Raw genomic sequence first — 20119 nt, 5'->3', positions numbered from 1 at the left:
ACATGATTTGGTCAGAGACCATGATTAGGCCGACCTCAAGTCCACAGTACGAGGTCCCCATCAAAGCTTTAATTTCTATTGTTTCTACTGATATTCTCTTCATGTCTCTGATGGCTTTGTTGATTTTTACTTGTGTTTGTGTCAACTCCTTGAGTTGATTTAACATTTCTACATGAATAAAATCATTATTACACACAAGCATAAGATCAATTAATGATTCTAAACAGATCAATTTGGGTTAATTACGACAAAGCGGAAATAACACAGCTCTGTTTATCTGAGGTTTATTCATATTTAACTAATATAGCAAGCTCATGGTAATTAAGTTACAGTGAATTTAGGGCCCGTTTGCACTCCAAGTGGAAACACATCGATTTTGCATTTTCGCTTCGGAGAAGTTTCGTGTTTACATCAACACTCTGAAAAAGGTATGAATAAATATGTAAATAAGAGGCCTTGTGTGTGTGGAAATCTAGTGCTGCTCCATCCGGTGGATGTATGGAGCTCATTGTTAATGTCCAAAAAAACAGTAAAATACAAAAAAGTTAAGGGTTACAGTTCCAGACTGAAGATGAAGAAGAAAAAGGAACGTTTATATTTTCTATGTGTGGAACTATGACCAGAAATAAACGTATTCATTCAATGAAATGCATAGTGAAACTTTCAAACGTCACTATTGCTGCACTTTTTTCATTATTATTGCAGTAATGCTTTTTTTTTTTTTTTTTAAGTATTACAACAAATGACGATAAATGCTTTGATTTTTATTGATTGATTGCACTGAAGTAATGTACTGGTGGTGCTGTCTGAAGGAAAAACAAGCCAGAGCAACAATTCAGTGAAGTCTCTTTTAATGAGTCAAGCATACACAGAGCCACCCGAAAGTTCACCACACCTCAGCTTTTCTGAAGGACACTATATTTGTCGTCAACTTATTCTAATACGACACAGAGTTATGTATGCAGATGAATATATAGCACTTTTTTCTCTAGAAAGATAGAAATAACAGAAGACATACATCGACTTACTGAGTAATGATGATTGTAACACATTCAGTTTAAATACTCTTATGGGAAACACGATGCAGAGAAACGACCCGAGGGAGAGAAGAGTGAAAGATAGATTGAGTAAATAGAAGAAAGGAAAGGGAGGAGTCGAGCCCAGAGAGTTCAGAAGATTAAATTTGATTCTTTAAAAGTAATTTGAAATCAATAAAAGAATGCGATAATATGGGACTTATTCTGTCCTCCAATACGTTTGCATGTACTTGCACAACATCTACTGTCCTGAGGGAAATACAATGAGTTATGTTTACGTCTGGTTTCACAGGAACTAAACTGACCTAATATGCGACATTTCAACTAGTTAAACTGTTTTACACCATTTCTGGACATGACTGTGAGATCTGCCATCAGCTGTAGTAGAGCATCTGCCGGACTTACTAGCTGCACCTTCTTCCACAAAATACAACCAACAGGCCTCTTTCAGTCCCTTTTCTTAACCCGGGATTCAGATTTTTTACGAATGCAACATACAGTCGAGTTTTTAAATCAGTGCTGCCAAACACATTTTAGTTCAGGGGCCACATACAGTACAGCCTAATGTCATCCTGATAATAATGATGTTTACATTTAAGCTTGAATGTTTTTCTTTGTTGCGGTGCAAAGTATACGTGACGAAAATGTCTATATTTTCACAAGTCGTACGGAAAAGTGACAACAGTCTCAACATGAAGCCAATTCTAATAAAACCTTCTGGTGCAAAATCCAGGGAAATGTTTAAAAACCTTCTCTTGTAGCTGTTGCGTTATGGTCGTTTTTACAAACTCACCCTGACAGCACGGCTACGAGGCTAATGCTAGTTTGCTAGCATTCATGGTAGCGATACAATATTTCTGCTCGGGTCTCAGTGTTCTGTTGCATTGCCACTATGGATAAATGTATTTTAAAAAATCAAATGTTTCCTTTGAAATGTGAACAATTTGCCTGGTAGTTGGGGCAGATTGGAGCCTCCTGCTTGTGGCCCACAGGCCTTATGTTTGACACCCCCTGATTTAAACAGAAGTTTGTCTGGCGTCATTTTCGATCCGTATTTCGAAGCAAATCTTCCGACACTGAAAGCACCAACAGCAGAGTTTAATTTGACATTCACTGCCTGTAGCCTTTTTGCAAGACACTCATCTGACAGAGTTTTGATTTTATTCTGTTGTTTGGGTGAAAGAAAAAATGCAGGCTGAGAGAAAATGAAAGGGTTATTTCCAGTATAACCTTAAAGGATTCCCTGTCATCTGCCTCTGCTCCGCAATGCAGCCATCAAATGGAAGCAGGAATAGCAAGGAGAGGTGGAAAAGAATCGTCCTGTGAGTCACGTAACAAGGTAAAGCTGGAATTACTTCCATTCTTAGAGGAGTTTTACGTCCTTGTAACCTTTAGACGTTTTCTCGGTATCTGTATATATTTCTTAATCGTTTGTAAAACCTGCAATATATGAAGTGAACAATCAGATTGAATACTTGAAAATAATAAGTGGGAAAAGGTTCACCTCTGGTCTACACAACATCTCAAGGGAAAACTCGTACTTTTTCCATTTTTAGAAAACTTCATGTTTACACGGCAACATTTTGAAAACGACGTCCGTTTGACAGATGATGGAGCTGGATTGCAATTCACGGTGACTCTCAACTCTAAAACTGCCAAGTCCCAGGGGAATACGGAGTCATGAGACTCTGGAGGAAACATCGTCGTTACTGTCCATCTACACTGAGACGGAGCGTTTTCAAAAAGTCGCGGGACTGGAGTGCAGACGGTGGCGTTTGCATGTTCCCCCTATGCCTGCAGGGGTTTGTTCCTCCTCCTCGATTTGATGTAGACCAGGGATGTCGAACACGTCTTAGTTAGTTCAGGTGCCGCATACAGTACGGGCCCAATTTAACCTTGAGTGGGTCGGATGGGTAAACTAGTGCCATTGTGAGCTATAAATTTAAACTTTAAAGTTTTTCTTTGTTGTGGCGTTGAGTATGCGTGATGAAAATGTCAACAAAACAATTGCTCCTGAAAATGACTACACTCTCAACATGAATCGAATTTTAATGAAACCTTCTGGTGCAAAATACAGTGAAATGTTCAAAAAAAACTTCTATAACTGTTGCACTACGGATGTTTTTACAAACTCACCCTGACAGCATGGCGTTGAGGCCAATGCCAGTTTGCAAATTTTCATGGCAGCATCGCCGATACTTCTCCTCGGGTCTCAGTCTTGTGTCACGTTCCCTACTCTTAAGAACAAATTTTGTTTAAAATAAATCGTTGTTTTAGTTGTACTTTTCACAGTTTACTTGCAGGTTTATTGGGCCGGACTGGAGCCTCTCGCGGGCCGGTTCTGACCCACGGGCCTTATGTTGGACACCTCCAATATAGAAGCTGGATGGATAAACACGGGTTTTGAAAAATGTTTCTTCTTGGTCATCAAGCTCAGCTTTCACTCACACAAACAGGAATGCTTCCTGGGGACGGACGCTATGGCAGTAACATACGTGATCAGATAGAAAACCGATCACTCTGACAGATAAAAGTTTACCTCTTATCCTCCAGTGCTTGAACAGGTTGAATTAAAAACCTCTATTGCCTTGACTCATAAATAATAATTAAATGAAGCTAAAATTAATTACGATTTAAAAAAGAAACACTATCTTTGTTAGAAAGAACAATTATATTACTAAATAAAGCATCTAATAACAGTAACTTACATCAGAAAAAAAAAAAAAGGATCACATAAGCAGGTAACACATCAAGCTAGAAAGAAACCAAAAAAAAAAAAAAAAAATGGAAATAAGTTAACACGTGATCTAAAACAGAGATTTACACTATATACATTCTTGAAAAAAGTAACAAAATTGTATTTGTCGATTCTACAGGTGGTTCAGGTTCAGATTTGCCTTAAAAATGTTACCTGGCTTGATTCAGTTGATCCAGTTCAAACCTTCTTCGTTTCAAGGATTTCCTTTCAGCTAATTGTTTCTCTTTTCACCCCGGTCGTTTCCTCCGGCGGGTGGCAGCATGTTTCAATGGCTTTGGAGAATGGCAGAGGTCCTCTCTTTATTTTAAGATTAAAAAAATAACTTAATAGAATATATGCTTTTAAAAAAAACTGCAATCTCACGTCACTAGTTCGGCTCTCCTGTCAAACTGCAAAAGGTACAAAAAGCTTCTTTATTTTTATTTTTTGTCTTTTTTTTTATTTTTTTTTGCAATACGCAGAGTGTTGAGATTAGGTGTTTTGTAAGGAAAATGAAGACAGTTTATCGCTAGAGTACGTTTTTAGGCAGGTAAACAATATGTAAAAGTGCTCTTTTTTTTTTGTTTTTGTTTTGAATGACTTCTCCATGTTTGTTTTGAAAGTAGTAGGAGGCACTTCGGTCCATCACATGGCAGCAGACTTCCTCTCAGGCCATGGCTGCAGGCTTAAAGTTTGGAGGGTCACATTCTCAGTAGACTAAGAAAAGATTTCTAGATGTGGTTTTTTTTGTTCTTTTTGGTGTCTTTGCAGATGAAAACAGCAAAAGTGTACTAGGACGGAACAGATTGGGACTTGATTATACATGTTTCTTCTATGTTGAGCAGCAGGGGGAGAAAAAAGTTCAATATCACACAATACCTTTGTGTTACTATCCTGACTACTCTACAGAGTGCGGTGGGATCTGGTTTTTTTGGGGGACAATGGCATGAACGTACAAAATCACATAAGAACATGTCAGAGTGAGATCAATAATGGGGCAGGAAAATCCCGCCCAAAAAAACCTAAAAAAAAACCACCAAGCTGAAAGTCACCAACAGCGAGTTGCATCCTCCTAAAGACCCGAGCTGCAGTGATCCAGACGCTGACACACTGGTGAAGAAAACTTGGAGAACTAATGTGTACTAGACGAGTACAGCTAGCTTGATACAATACTGACTTCAAAAACAAAAAAAGATCTGACCAAAGACGTCCAGTGCCGACTCTCAGGGCAATCTTACATTAGAGCAGTTAATCCCAGTGCAGCTAAATGCACATCACATCACTCTGTTATGTCTTGACAGCTTAAAACAAGGTACAGTTTATGGCCCCTGGTTCACGTGGCTCAGTCACAGTTTGTGCTGTGTGTCCAGGCTAGTCTTCTGTTCTAAGGCCATCTGTTTCTCTTCGATCCAGCGACGATCAGGTTCAACCTCCCTTTCGTTCTTCACCGCGTCCCGTTCCACCACCTCTAGCCCAGTATGTCCAGATAGACCGGCGTGGCTTTCATGAGAGTAAACAGCATCTTCTGGATGTCTTTAATATTAAGGCGTTGTTGCGGCTCCCTCTGCCAACAGCCCAGCATCATGTCGTAGATTTCTTTGGGACAGATCCTGGGTCGCTCCAGAACCCTGCCCTGAGTGATGCACTCGATCACCTGCGGGTGGTTGAAGAAGACATACAGCATGTTTTAGTGCAAAGGCTTTAAGAAGTGTGACAAGATGCTCCGAAGTCAAGGTCAAAGGTTTTAATGCTCCCGTCACACGCGAGCAGATATTCGACCGTGGAGATTTCGCACATTGGTGAAGCAATACTTTAACTAACCCCATCCAGCCCCCAGTGTGAAGTTCCGATTAATTAACCTGAACTGATGACGACTTGGCTGCTGCATCATCAGAAACTGCTGCCGTGTTTTTGAATAATTGCCACGTGTGGTGCTGATAGTTCATATTTATTTTGATTAGGTATGCACCGATACCACTTTTCTAAAGGACGAATACAAGTACAAGGTACTAACCTTTAGCTACTTGCCGATACCAAGTACTGATACCAGTACTTATTATATACCATAAAGCCTATTTTTTCCCTCCATATTCAAAGGCGATGCGTTGCCACGAACCACCTTCCCACAGCCTTTGTGTTGACGCAGTGTACATCTTCAGTATACGGCTGCATCTACAATACGCATAGGGCAGTGTGTAACAACGATCTACATTCTGTCCTCTGTGTACAGTAGACTGAGCGTAACAGTCAAACTTTAATCATGCTTAGCATGTAGCATCACTGATATGTGAGCCCTAAAACTCTGTAGCCTGTAGCATGCAGCATGATGAGCAGTTACAATAAAGAATTACATCGGGCTGACTCTATCTGCCCAAAACAGGCAGATTTATTATTCCCATTCTCATATTAGAGAATCTCCAAACCGCTGACATCGCTCGTCCTCCCTTGTCTACCTGCTGCTGACGTTGCTGATGGATGATGTCACATAGTACTCACCGGATTGTATCACAAGTCGGAGTACCCCATGCAGTATCGGTGCATCTCAATTTTGATATAATGGTCCTAGCTGTGTTCAATATGGGACATTAAAATATCCCAATCTCATATTTGAATTATGTGTTTATATAAAAAGCAACCTTCTGGAAGGGCTTGGTCTCATTCCCAAGGAGATGGCAGGAGTGCTGCTCCCGTGCATGCACTCCACGGCCGTAGTAAACAGGCGCATGTGTGTCTGGTTTCATTACAAAAACAGGCAACAGCCCCCACTTGTGGCCTGGCATGCTGACTACATCGTTTTCGTGTGTAAACAGACATTGTTTTCAAAACATTGCCGTGTAAACGTGAAACTTTTCTGAAACGAAAACGCAAAAACCTTGTATTTTCACTTTGTAAACGGCGTCTAAACTTTTTCTGTTTGATGAGGCTTCTTGTTGGGGGTGGTTTAGCTGAGCCTGAACCATTTCTGCGTGATGCTGCTGCAAGTTTATGTTTAAAGACAAACCTTTACATGATCTTCACGAAAAAAAAAAAAAAAACATGTTGAAAACTCTAATTCAATACAGTGAAAATTCTAATACAACAAATGTGTACGTGACTGTGTACCTCATTATTAGCCAGTTGGAACCAGGGCTGTTTGCCGTAAGTGAAGATTTCCCACAGAATGACTCCAAAGCTCCACACGTCGCTCTCTGTGGTGAACTTCCTGTACATGATGCTCTCCGGGGGCATCCAGCGGATGGGCAGCATGGTGTGACCTCCAACCTTCGCCAACACACGAACACAGACAAGACAAACAGTCTACTTCACCGAGACCCCGCACAAAGCATGCACTATAAGTTTACGTGCGAGTCGATCACGCAAACAACAATCGGACAAGTCAATGCCAAACATGAATCGACAAATCAAAAACAAGTTGATTGACTTCAGTGGAATGGATGTCTGAGGATACTGTAGCGACTGAGCCACACACTCCAGCTCACTGTCAATGAGTGTCAGTCATACTTAAATCGTGTTCAGCATGTAGCATCGCTGGTGTGTGAGCCCTGAAACTCTTTAACATGTAGCATGTAGCATGGCTTGGGATTACGTGCTAAGCAGTCTTACTTTTGTCATATGTCATTAATATTCAAGAACCTTCAAACCGTCGACATTGCTCGTGCTTTCTTGTGTACCTGCTGCTGACATTGCAGACGCATGACGGAGCATCCCTTAAAGAAAGATTTTCTTACCCTGTAGTAATCGGTGCTGTAAATATCTCTGGACATGCCGAAGTCTCCTATTTTCACCAGAAGGCCGTTTCCCACCAGGCAGTTTCTGGTCGCCAGGTCTCGGTGCACAAAATGCTGAGACGCCAAGTAGATCATCCCAGCTGCGATCTGACTGGCTATGTGAAGCATCTGGGAAAGACCCAGCTCGCCGTTGGTCTGCAGAGGCTGCCCGTCCACCAGGATCAAGGCGTCTGGTCCGTGAGCTCTGAGGACACAGGTACACAGTCTGTCAGCGACTCAGAAGAAAGAAAGCACTGCGTACAAATCCAACTGGTTTGACAGAAGCAAAGCTGTATCTAAGCAGGGATGAGGCTTTACGGACCGACACTCAAGCACATTGAAGGAGTCGGAACTTTGTCACTGACTGCATGTGAAAAATAGCTTGGTATGATTGTCAGTAGGGATGCACCGATACTGAGTGTTCGGTATCAATCCGATACTGTATAGAGTACTCATACTCGACAAAAGCTTGCTGACACAACATGGCGAGTACTACGTGACGTCGTGACTCAGCGGCAACACATTGACAAATCTTACTTCAGACACAGATTGAGATACAGGCAGACAACTCTCCATACGCACTGACAAATACATTTACTACAACAATGCTCCCAGAAGAAAGGACCAACAAGAGGTGGCGAGGGTGGCAGAGCAGGAACAAACCATACCACATGAGATCAACTGAACATTTATTCTGCAATGTTTGGAAAACGATGTCCGTTCACACTGCAATGGCAGAAACACTGAAGACGATGGAGTTTGCATGCAAATCACACGCAGAGAACAATATGCTAAGACTCCCAAAATGCTCAAAAAGCCTTGCATTTTCAATTCAAATCATTGCCATGTCAATGGGCCCTGGGTGTAGTTGATTATAATTTCAGTCAGTCCTTTTAAAAACTTGAAAATATCAGTTTTTACCAACAACAGAAGTCATAAGCCCGTCTTCATCCAATATTGAGGTGCATTAATCTCCAACCCCTCTGCCTCTTTCCGGTGAGAGCACAAAGTTGACACTTTGCTCCCAAAAGCTTTCCCTGCGAGAGGCTTTTCATCTTTCGCGCCGTCCTCCATAAAACCGGGTATTTCTGCACGGACCAACCTGAGAAACTTGTTGAGGTCTCCGTGCTTCATGTACTCAAACACCATGATGAGAGGATCTCCGTCGACACAGACGCCGTAGAACTTGACGATGTGCTCGTGCTGCAGGTTGGTCAGCAGCTCTGCCTCTCTCTGGAAATCTTTCCGAGCTGCAAGCGTGGGATCCTTCAGAGTCTGAGGACAGAGAGACAGTGGACGGACATGTGTCGATACAATATCAGATGGGTAGCCATGGCAACAGTCCTCCTTCCCGTTGTTTATCCCGCAGTCGTACCCCAATCGTTGAAATGTGGGCCAAAGGTTGTGGATTAATTTGGCATTTTATGCATTCATAGTGAGCACCATAATTTGTTCTTCATTTTCCTATATTACTTTTATCGGTTTTGTACCTTCATTTAGTATGTGAAAGTGATGGGTCCTGCACGTGTGGTACACAATAATTTTTCAGGTGTTTTAATTCTTCTGAACCACATGAAGCACGTAACAATGGGATGTGTTGTAGTGAATACTTGTCTCCTTACATGGTGAATTTTTAAACTGACTGTCTCCACAACAGCAGTAGCATGTACACACACACGCAAGCACGCACGCATGCACGCACACACACACACACTTCTTACCTTCACAGCGACCAACATCTTGTCTTTGGTGGGACTGAGGTTATAACATTCAGCCAGGAAGACTTTCCCAAAGGCTCCTTCTCCCAGTTCCCTCTTCAAAATGATGTCTCGTCGTTTAATATGCTGCACATCTGAAGAAGTCAGAGAAAAGCAACTCACTTTTTGTCCACCATAAATAATATCACACAACTATTAAGTTACAAATCACTTGAACCCATTAAAAAAGAGCAACATTTTGAAAAGGTTCTATCTCAGTGGAAATGAGAGAATACACAGCTTTTCGGAAACGCTGCTACTGCGCACATGCAGCACTTCAGTACGGAAAAGTTCTTTCGCACATGCGTGAGTAGATGGACAATAAAAAACTATGGCGGCCTCCAGAGTGTCAAGACTCCCAGTCCTTGGAATTTTTTAGTTGACAGTCACCTGTAATAGCAAATCAACTTCATAATCTGTCCAAGCAAATGTGTGTGTACTCGCCATTGTTAACGTTTTTAGCGTATTATCTGCGTACGTGCCTGTGATTTCATTACAAAACTAAACTACAGCATCAACCAATGGCCTCACAGGAAAACTAGATCGTTTTTCACAATTTATGCCGTGTAAACGCAAATTTTTTTTCACTTTCACTGTTTTCACTTCAAACGTTGTCCTGGTAAGTTCAGGCCAGCATCGCCTGAGAAAGCAGTAGAAACAGGCTGCCCTATCTCTATTTTCTTTGGCCTGGCCATGCAGAGCAGAGGGACCCTCACAAAATGAACCAGTGTGAGTGAAGCATTACGAATCAAAAAGCAGAGCGTGTGGACGAGGTGGAACGTACCCTGCAGAGCCGAACCACTTCAACAAACATCATGCGTAGGATTGGGCTGACAGAGGTGTTTCTCTCTACTGAATTAGTTGTTGCTGGATGTGGTGGAGTTGTTTGGCATTTTTCAAAAGTTAAGGTCATTAGAACACAAATTTTTAGCTTTTAATCTTTTAAACAATAAAATCTAAGATTGTTAAGTAATGTACTGCTGGTAATGTATAGTTTTTAGAGCACCCACACCGTCATGAAAACCTGCTCAACCACACACACACACACACACACACACACACACACACACACACACACACACACACACACACACACTCTGAATGAGCTGAGCTGACCGTTTCACCACTGGGTTGCAATTAGTGAACAATCTAATGAGCTCTGGGACTCAGATAATTTCACAGCATGCATGTAGTTTCGGTAAAGGACAAAACAGCAGGGCGAACTGGTGCAGAGAAGGACGTTTCACTCAACTGACTAACATAGTGTAGTGAATTGCACAAATTCTAGGTGTGTGTGTGTGTGTGTGTGTGTGTGTGTGTGTGTGTGTGTGTGTGTGTGTGTGTGTGTGTGTGTGTGTGTGTGTGTGTGTTTGTGTGTACTCACACGTCGTGGGTTTGTTGCAGTTGTGTCCATGTCTGAAGTACTGTGGGTTCTCAATAACGGGGATCCTGGTCATTCCAATCACCACGGCATCGGGACCAGCGTCCAGGGTACAGGGACTGATAATCCCATGATTTACGTGATGAAGAGGGCTGGCAGAGTCTTCTTCACCGCTTATCACTGCGACTGGACCTGTTGAGACACAGAGAAACATGTAGAGACCAGATGAATATAAAGTACAGTGTTTTAAGTGTCATGGTCATACAAGCTCACTCGAGATGAACTGATACGGATACTATATCATACATTTGATACAATATCATTTATTGGGTTAAATACTACATGGAGTACTCGGACAAAGCTTGCCGATACAACCCGGTGAGTATTACATGACGTCATGTGTCAGCAACGTCGCCGGCAGGCCAGGAAGTCAGCAAGTGATGTCCATGGTTTGGAGATGCGTACTTAATGAGGACAATAAAAGTACGACAGACTGTAAATTATGTTCTGCTGAAATCTCAAGAGGAGATTAAAGAAAGTTCATAGAACACCAGCAACTTAAATCACCAGAGACATTTGGACCAGCAGAGTTAGAACGATGTCGCTCATTAGTTTAACGTCTCAGTGGACCAGGAGGATTTTTACTTCAAGCCAGTCTACATGCTACATGCTACATGCTAAAGAGTTTCTGGGCTCACACACCTGCGATGCTACATGCTAAACTTGATTAAAGTATGACTGATAGACTCACTAATAGCGAGCTAGAGTGTGTGGCAGCACACAGTGTGCTCAGTCCCTCGGTCTACAGTTGGCATGGCGCAGTGCGCAGATAGACGCCACACTCGGCCCTAAAAGTACTGGAGCCTTCAAGGCCGTTGAGGTGTGGGTAGCGTTAACGCAGTGGCTTTGTGGAGATGGTTCACATTCACATGTCACATAGCCTTCGCATATTGTTTGTGTACGTATGACTTTCTCGTATCGGTACTCGATATCAGCAAGTAGCTAAAGGTTTGGTCACGTAGAAGCGTGGTATCGGTACATCACTAGTTTGTGGATGAAAAATCAGAATCGCCATCTCTGTTTATTTGTCACTCTCTTCTGAGCAATCACTGACAACGCTGCGCTGAAAACTAATGACGTGTGACTGACGTTTTTGTGCTGCAGTGGAACTAAACACATCAGACAGCTGGTAATCTGAAGGACACGGTTAACCTTCACGGCTTATAGAGAACATAAGAGGCGTTGCTGGAGGGAACAAAAAGAGGGAAAAGAATAAGAAGGAAATGTGCACGAAGGAGTGAATTGAAGAGCAACTAACTGAGGCCATGCTCTACTTTTAGAGAACATAACATGCTGAAAGACATACTGTACATGTCTACAGTTTGAAGGGATTTTCGGACTGTGGGAGGTTGACCCCCCCCACCCTCACGGAGCTTGAACCACCTTGCACCTCCTCAGATCTTTCACTGCACATGCTTCACCTCGTGCCAAGAAGTGACTTTCGGGAATAAGTTAGATTTTCTAAAGATGCTACTGATAAAACAGTATTGCATGAAAGTGGACTTCTAATTATCACATCTAAAAAATATGCAAAATAACATAAACTATCCATTTACCACAGTGTTTTCACCTAGGGAGTCGTTTTCAAAAATGGATGTTTTCAGTGGCTTTGAGCAGCGTTGTCGCCTGAACGGACAACCAAAATGTATCTAAAGTTTTGCGTTTTCACTTGAAATCGAGTCCTCAGTCATATTGCTGTGTGTTTTTTTATATCCTGAGGTTTGTCTGTAGCTCTTTAATGAAAAATTGGTTGTTCTCTGAGGGACATACTGTCCGTTGTTAATGCTGATATCGGGGCCAAGTGTCAGGCAAGCTGACGGATCAGCTGTGAGTGGACAAACATGGACACTGAATGAGTGACAGAGAGCAGTGAGGGAGGAGGATGAGGGAAGGGGAGCCAGCCAACAGGACAAAAGGAGTCAGAAATAGAGAGGCACACAGCTTTCATTAAGCACAAAGGTCGGAGGTTCGACTGTGTGGACCAAAAGGGCAGCCTTAAAAACTGGGAATGAAAGGAGGCACATTGTGACGGCCAGCCAACAACTTCCACAGAATACATGATGAGGCCAGTTCTGCAAAGCCACAGACAGAAAATCGTTGCTCATTTTTTTCAATTAGTTCTCCTTCATAGTTTTTCAAGAGGACAATCAAGGCATACAAAAGACAACTTTCCATCAACTACACTTAAGGCCCGTTTACTTTCGTTGCGTTTTGTTTGTACATTACTACAACGATGCTCGGAGCCACTTAAAAATAATCTGTATCTTTTGGAAACAGGCGGAAACGCTGCAAATGCGCATGCACACCCTGATCGTGGTTATTCTTGCCCATGTGCGAGTAGAGGAACAATAACGACAACGTTTCCCTGTCCACATTCTCCTGGGACTTGGTCATTTTAGCTTGAGTCAGCCGGAATAGCAATTCAACGTGGTCGTTCGTCCATACGGATGTCCGTGTACTCGCCGTTGTTAATGTTTATAGTGTATTGTGGTACGTTTTCACTTGAAACGTTGTCGTGTAAACGGGACCTTATTGTAACTCAATGCAAAATTTATTAGCCCTTTGGGAGATGTTGTAGTACGAGAAATAGTGAAGGAAGTACGTAACGCTCCAACTGTCTTCAGATGATTGTCAGGTCGACGGCCTATCGTACCCTGTTCATGCATTCAAGCGTATTTAAGCAAAACACTGAACCCTATGGAGTCTTTTTCCCACCGACCAGTCAAAAAATTGAATACGTCCAACATAATGATATGTCTCCTCAAAGTACAATTTTTGTGCATCACCGAAGAAACCTTTGCCAAGCTGCGCTCAGTGAGGAGAACTTGTGATCAGGTGGATATGTTTTAATTGTCTTGTTATGTGATGTTTCTTCTGCATCAGATTGTTCAGTGTGGACTTATGAGCTCTACTATTTTCAATTTCTTGTCAGTAGGTTTTGTAAATACGTAATTTAATAGTGTTTTTTGGGGGTTACGTGAGTGTTGCATAAGCCAAATCCAGATTCATCCTGAACACAGGTACATCAATGGTGTGCGTATTAATCCTCCTATACTCCTGTATTCACCTGTAACTGTTCACCCACCCCAAAACCAGTGGCACCACAGTCACATTTGCTGGTGAGACCAACATAGTAGAACTTATGACAAACATTTAAACAGCCTATTGAGAACACACTGAGCACTTGACATGATGGTTTTCAGACAATAATCACAACATCGACGTCACAAAGCCCAAACAGATTATACTGAACTCGTTATCTGCACGCACAGCCACCGGGGAGAGTGAAGCTTTACCTTGCTTGTGATCTGAGACAAAAAATATTCTGCATTTTTGCCGAAAACCTTTTAGAGACAGACTCCCTGGACCTGCAGTTACTAACACTGTTAAACATTAGAATAACTACCGTTGTGAAGAACCTTAGTTGTTTCCCTTTTCGAAAGCGCCTATCATGAAACAGCAGTTTATTTGTGCCACAGTGTCGTGCAACCAAGCACTGAAACACCCACACAGGATTTCTCAGGATGAATTGGGCATTGATTTGTTTGTGTAATGGAAACAAAACTTAAAAATACAAATTGTTCGAAATTCGTCCTCTAAAAAAAACTGCACACACAGCCCAGGAGGAAACAGACGGGTGTATAAATAGACAGCACATCAAATATCCCGTGCGGGCCTCCGCGAGGTGTTGCTCGATGATGGATTTTAATTTCTTCATCTTTAAAGCTTGCTGGTGTCCCTGGAGCTGAGAAACCTGAACTCTCAGCAGACTCTCACGGCCTATTTAACCGTTTTTGGCTCAGCGCTCAATTTTTTCCTCTAATCGCCTTCACACACTCTCCCAATTTTCACCGCACCTGCCCACTCCTTCACTATGCTATCCATCTACTCACTGTGCCGCTCTGCATCTGTGATGCTGAATGACTGAGGCAGGCCGAGTTTTTCTGATCCAAGAGGTTCGAGCAGCAATGAGCTCAATCTCTCCCTCTATAACTGGTGGGGGTGTTAGAGGATGTCACAAGGGCTGACAGCGAAATAACGCCAAGTAGACAGACAAGACAAAATAACAAACAAGAGAGAATTACACTGTCTGGGTGAGGCCGTCCAACACAGCTGCTTGATGACTCTCACTCCCGGAATAACAGTTTACAAAATGCAGCAGTCTTTGTTGGGAGTAGCACTGTTTTGTCAGGTATTGTAAACAGTTCTCCATTCATTTCTTTTCTGCCCAAACCGAACTCAATGGAAAGAGTAAAAATTAAGCCAACTGCAATAAAACACAAATCAGACCGAGGAAGAATAATGGACGGCACAGCAGAACCATCCTGCCTTTTCATGATGGGATCGTTTCTTTTCTTTATCTGGTTCAATGGAAGTCATGGAGGCTGTTTTTCTCCATGAAACATATTATTCATGTCGTATAGACATCGTGTACCTCCTATTTTAAACCCCTCATCCCCTCGACGAGGACAACAGTTTTTTTCTTTGGCTGGTTGGGATTGTGGAGCTTCTGTGGGTCATTGTGGCCACATGGACTGTCTGGACATGTCAGGTCAGATACTCTTCCCCATGCTTGTACACGTTCACCAGCGTTTCCTCTGCATTCATTTAGCAGTGGTGGGTCGCTCCTAGAGGAAACATTGCTCACATTGTGTTGTAGTCAAGACCACCTAAATCTAAATCAGAGAATGACAAGACAAGACAAGACCGAGACATTAAGCAGCTGAGACCAAGATAAGACCAAGACCAAGACTTTAAGAGGCCGAATAAATACAAGACCAATATTATGAGGGGCTAAGAGCAGAGCATTCCACGACCAAGACTTTAAGCCGTAAGGTTTAAGGAGTCGAGACCGAGACTAGACCAAGACCCTGAGAGACCACTCTTGAGTACTAGTTTAACCCTGTGCTCACATGCAGCACTTGGCCAGACTCCTTCCTGGACATATACAGTAGCTACCACTGGATCTCACCAGAGGGAGCTGTCACTCTTTTTTTCCGCTCCCATTCCTGCTTACAACTCACACTGAACTGGTATATAACTGCTGTTATATCTGGCTGCTCTGCAAATGTAGGAATGTCTCATGCACTCACACTGTTCTGTCTTCTGCACAAGAAAGTGAATAGAGGAGAACTATGTTGGTGAGTGAAGTGCAGTCACTTATGAATCCTGTGGCAGTATTACAATTAGGGTCCAAACCTGAGCAGAGCTGGGCCACATCGTTATGGAATGAAAGGAATTATCATTATCATTATTATTAATTCTAATACTACGCTAACTCAAGGACTTTAACAGAGTTCTTTGGTTTGGTTGATTGAAAATATGTCTGAAGTCTGCCTGTAACTAGTTTTTTTTATTCAAATAACAGGCGAACACAGATTGGATTAGATAATTATTAAGTGATTCTGAACCAAATACAAAAGACTGAACTCATCAATGGAAGAAGTGTGACTAAAAAGCAGAATTGTGAATTCCCCAGTAAAACGTCTTCTCTTCTCGTCTCCCAACAGGAAAGCGCCAGACTCTGGGAACCAACAGCACAAATAGCAGAGATAAATGATAAAGTCCGGACTGGAGACAGCGCCAGACACTCAGTCTTTCCTAATAATTCATGTCAGACTAAATTGAAAAGGCAGCATGAACATACCCGATTTTGATGTAATGCCTTAATATGAAAAAATGGCTTTTTGCTTTGACTGTGAGGATCATTTTGTAGAAATACTGAGATAAATGACGGCAGAAATGCATTAGTGCTTCTTGTAATATTACTGCAGTTGACACCCAATTTGATACTTCAAGCTGAATGTGAGCCACCTTCACAAAACCAACCAGCTTCATGTTTGGCAGAATCCCTTAACTGAGGTGTGGTAGAACCTATCACTGCTATTTCTGTTGCTGAAAATGAACATATAGTTAAAGATATCGATTAGGAATTCACCAATACCGATACCAGTATCGGGTCCAATACTGCACAAAGTACTCATACTCTTCAACCCACCGAGTATTACGTACTTAAAGAAAGGATGAGCGTGTTGCGGCACATAGCGGGCTTGGTCCCTCGGTCAGCAGTACGCATAGAGGAGTGTGTAGACGTACGCAACGTACTGCAGTGTTCGTACTGTAGGCCTGTAAGGCTGTTGGAGGCTCGGCATGCACCGCTTGCATGTGAAGTATAAATCAGGCCTCATGGCATTTAACCAGTACTCGTATCAGTACTCAGTATTGGCAAGTAGCTAAAGGTTTGTACTCGTGCTGGTACTTGTCCTTTAGAAAAGTGGTATCAGTGCACATCTAAGATACTGCAGAGTCCCTCACTGTGAATAGCGCCTGCTCTGGAATGAAACCCCTCCAAGGTGGGGTCTCAAACTTAAACTTAAAAGAGGTAGGATTTAATGTATATAGTGTAGGTGTCACGGGCCGGGACACTTTATCTGCTCCAGGAGAACTTTCTGAAAACAACCAGAGTAGGCCGCTCAGGACAATCGCTACAGCAAATTTGGGCGAAATATTGAATAAATTCTCCTCTCCCCCAGCTGGTGTTGTCAAATACACTTTCTATAGAAGTACCTGTTGTAATGATGTAGCTGGTGTATGTAAGACGGCAGAAAGAGCTCAAAGCTGGAAGAAAAGTCAGTAGAAAGACTGGTTCAACACAAACTGTGTGATTTGCATTCCTGTCGTCCTCTCGCAGTATAACCAATGCTTATCGTGTACTCGGGCTCGCCTATAAGTTCATGTTGACACTTCTAAGCTCTGTTTACCCAATAACCTTTCCTGAAGTGATGCTTTCGTCTGTTCATTTCCATGAAAACAGTGTTACGAGTCCCTGAAAATGTCACTTTTTGAAGAGTTTCCAGAGGGCAATGTTCATGAAAACCTCAGTCGCCGTGTGAACACTGACGTTTTAACACGACACACGTTTGAAATCAAAAGGTTTTATACACGTGCACGAGTCAAACGACAGAAAATAAGACTTCAAAGTGTTTCTGCTGGTCAATCAGCACTTCTCCAACATTTTCCACATCATCTGGAACAGTGGAAAAGCATTTCCGGACCGATGCAAATGATATATTTTTTTGTATTTCTTCCTGTGTGTAAAGCTGTCATGATCAAAGCCTTTCCAGTGATTGCATTTAAGTTTGTTTGCTTCTTGTTCTCCGTCTCTGTTCCACCCTTTTCTCGCCTCTATCTCCTAAATCCAACCGAGACAGCATAAAATCTACATCTCTGAGCCTGGTTCTTCAGAAAGTCTCCTCGGTCTAGCCTGGTTCTGCAGGTTTCTTCCTGGTAAAAGGGAGTTTTTTTTGTTTTTTTTTATCATTTCCTCTGTCTCTTATGCTTTCTCGTGTGGAATTGTTGGTTTTTCTCTGTAAAGGTGCCTTGAAATTACTGCATAACTTGAATTGAATTTGAATTGTATTGAACTGAGGGGAGCCTAAATCATGACGGTTGCTTGAGAAAACCTTCAACACTAACGTTTGTTCCGAGCAGCTACCGAGCTCAATGACCATACTCATATAATAATAATGTGCACAAAGGAGAAAATCCTTGTGTCTGTAAACAATGACAGGATTATTAATCAAGTGTCATAAAACCAGTGCACCGCTTAGGGTATTAATGTTGGAGGCAAGTCTACTGGTGTTTTTGTCAGTTATTAATACGAGTCAGTACTTTTGAAAAATCTTGTGCTTCTCTGTAAAGAACAGTGAGATAATCTTGTGATTTTCTACAATGTCTTAAAAATACAAAATATAATGATTTTATCTAACCCATAAGTGATTCTGGTAGTGTCTTTTGACTCAGCGCCATGAGTGCACTATTGCAGATTATCACATTTGTTGAGCTGTAAGAGCTGCACTGCTGTGTTAGGTATCTATTCATCCTCCATCAACTCCAAGGCTATAAAGTATTCCCACTTCCGCTCTTACATTAAAACCAAGTTGTTACATACAGTATGTAGTATATAGACTCAGTCCAAACTTAATGGAACAGAACTGTAGCATCTGTTAGTTTTTAGAAATATTACAGACAAGAGGCTTTTAAGAAGAGACAAACCTTAAATCACATTAAATGGTTGCTGCCTTTAATTTACACAAACTCACAGCCAGAGGCATTAAAAAATAAATAAATAAATAGAAAAAAACATGCATGAAATGTTTTAAGGGCTCTACAGGGTGCCAGAAATCTAGAAATGGGAAAAAGTTATTATAGTTTTCCTCTTCCTGAATTTGTGTGTGTAGACACTGGTTTCATGCAGATCATCCATCCCTTCATTCACACTGCTTTTTCCAATTTACGGTGGCGGGTTACTGGAGCCGATGCCAGCTGGCTATGTGCAGAACAGGATACATCGGAGACAAACACATTCACACACACACTCACAATCACACCTACAAGACACTTAAAGTCACCGATTAACCTTATATGTATGTTATTGAAAGGTGGGAGGAAACAGGAGAACATGCAAACGGCACAGAAAGGTTCTTGTTAGGTTACAATAATAGACTTAGCAGGCTATTTACACTTGAACTGATATTATGCACTTGTTTAAAGAAGGGCAATTATGCTCACATGGTTGTTATTTCACTCTAAAGAAAGATGCATATTTATGAAGCTTAGAATCTTAAAAACACTCGAAGTGAACTTTCCAAAATGCTCAGAAGTTTCATGAGAGTGTCATCTCGTTGTACAGCAGGGGTGTCAAACACATTTTAGGTCAGGGGCCACGTACAACGTCGGGTGCTGGAGCTGATCCAAACTGACTGCGGGTGACAGAAGTAAACTCATTCAACCAAATCTCAAATATCACAGCACATATTAAGACACATCCTACCATTTCAATTTTGTTGGATTTGCATCCATTTTTATCCTTTAAGGACCCTTTAAGGTTTTTCATAAAACACAAAGCCAGAAGGTACGATGATCTGGGAGAAAGCTTCTGTCTCAACCTCAGCATGGTGAATCATCCAAGGCAGGATATCAGGTGAACATGCAAGATGCAATAAAGTTGTTGAGTCCTGTGATATATAAAGCACTTCAATTTAAATGTATGATGTTGATGTCCCTAATTTACACCATCCATGACTGCAACCTTTGTATCTGTGTCCCATTCGCAGCGCTTCGGAAGTAGAGCAGTTTGTTGACTTTGTTAGTTTAGTTAGGGTGATTTCATTTGGGGTTTTGTGCTTCTGATTTCAATGCAATGTGGCCACCAGATATGAAGTAATTGGAGCGCTCACTTCAAAATCTAGTCACAAGTTAATCTTGGAATTAATTCAGATTTATCAAAATGATGTGCACTTTTCTTCATTGATTGACATTCTGTCATTTTGAATGAATGCACAGTGCAGGAAACAATTCATGGCAGGTCGACTTTTTGA

General features: G+C 41.9%; 1 protein-coding gene across 1 annotated transcript in view; it reads right to left on the bottom strand.

Moving 5' to 3' along the window:
• Nucleotides 1–4245: 4245 nt before the first annotated feature.
• The window catches only part of LOC308116518 (NT-3 growth factor receptor-like), a gene marked incomplete at its 5' end in the record, with an annotated part of 62119 nt that continues 46245 nt past the window's right edge, over nt 4246–20119 (bottom strand). The window contains 6 exons of the mRNA XM_080474767.1: nt 4246–5428; nt 6877–7035; nt 7503–7746; nt 8644–8816; nt 9263–9393; nt 10683–10871. Coding sequence (XP_080330893.1) covers nt 5243–5428; nt 6877–7035; nt 7503–7746; nt 8644–8816; nt 9263–9393; nt 10683–10871 — 1082 coding nt within the window. The 3' untranslated portion in view covers nt 4246–5242. The remainder of the gene's footprint in view (nt 5429–6876; nt 7036–7502; nt 7747–8643; nt 8817–9262; nt 9394–10682; nt 10872–20119) is intronic.

This window comes from Lipophrys pholis (genome assembly GCF_963383615.2).
Source record: "Lipophrys pholis genome assembly, chromosome: 11".
NCBI lineage: Eukaryota > Metazoa > Chordata > Actinopteri > Blenniiformes > Blenniidae > Lipophrys > Lipophrys pholis.
Note: the sequence above shows the minus strand (reverse complement) of the source record. Positions and strands in the feature narration are given on the sequence as shown.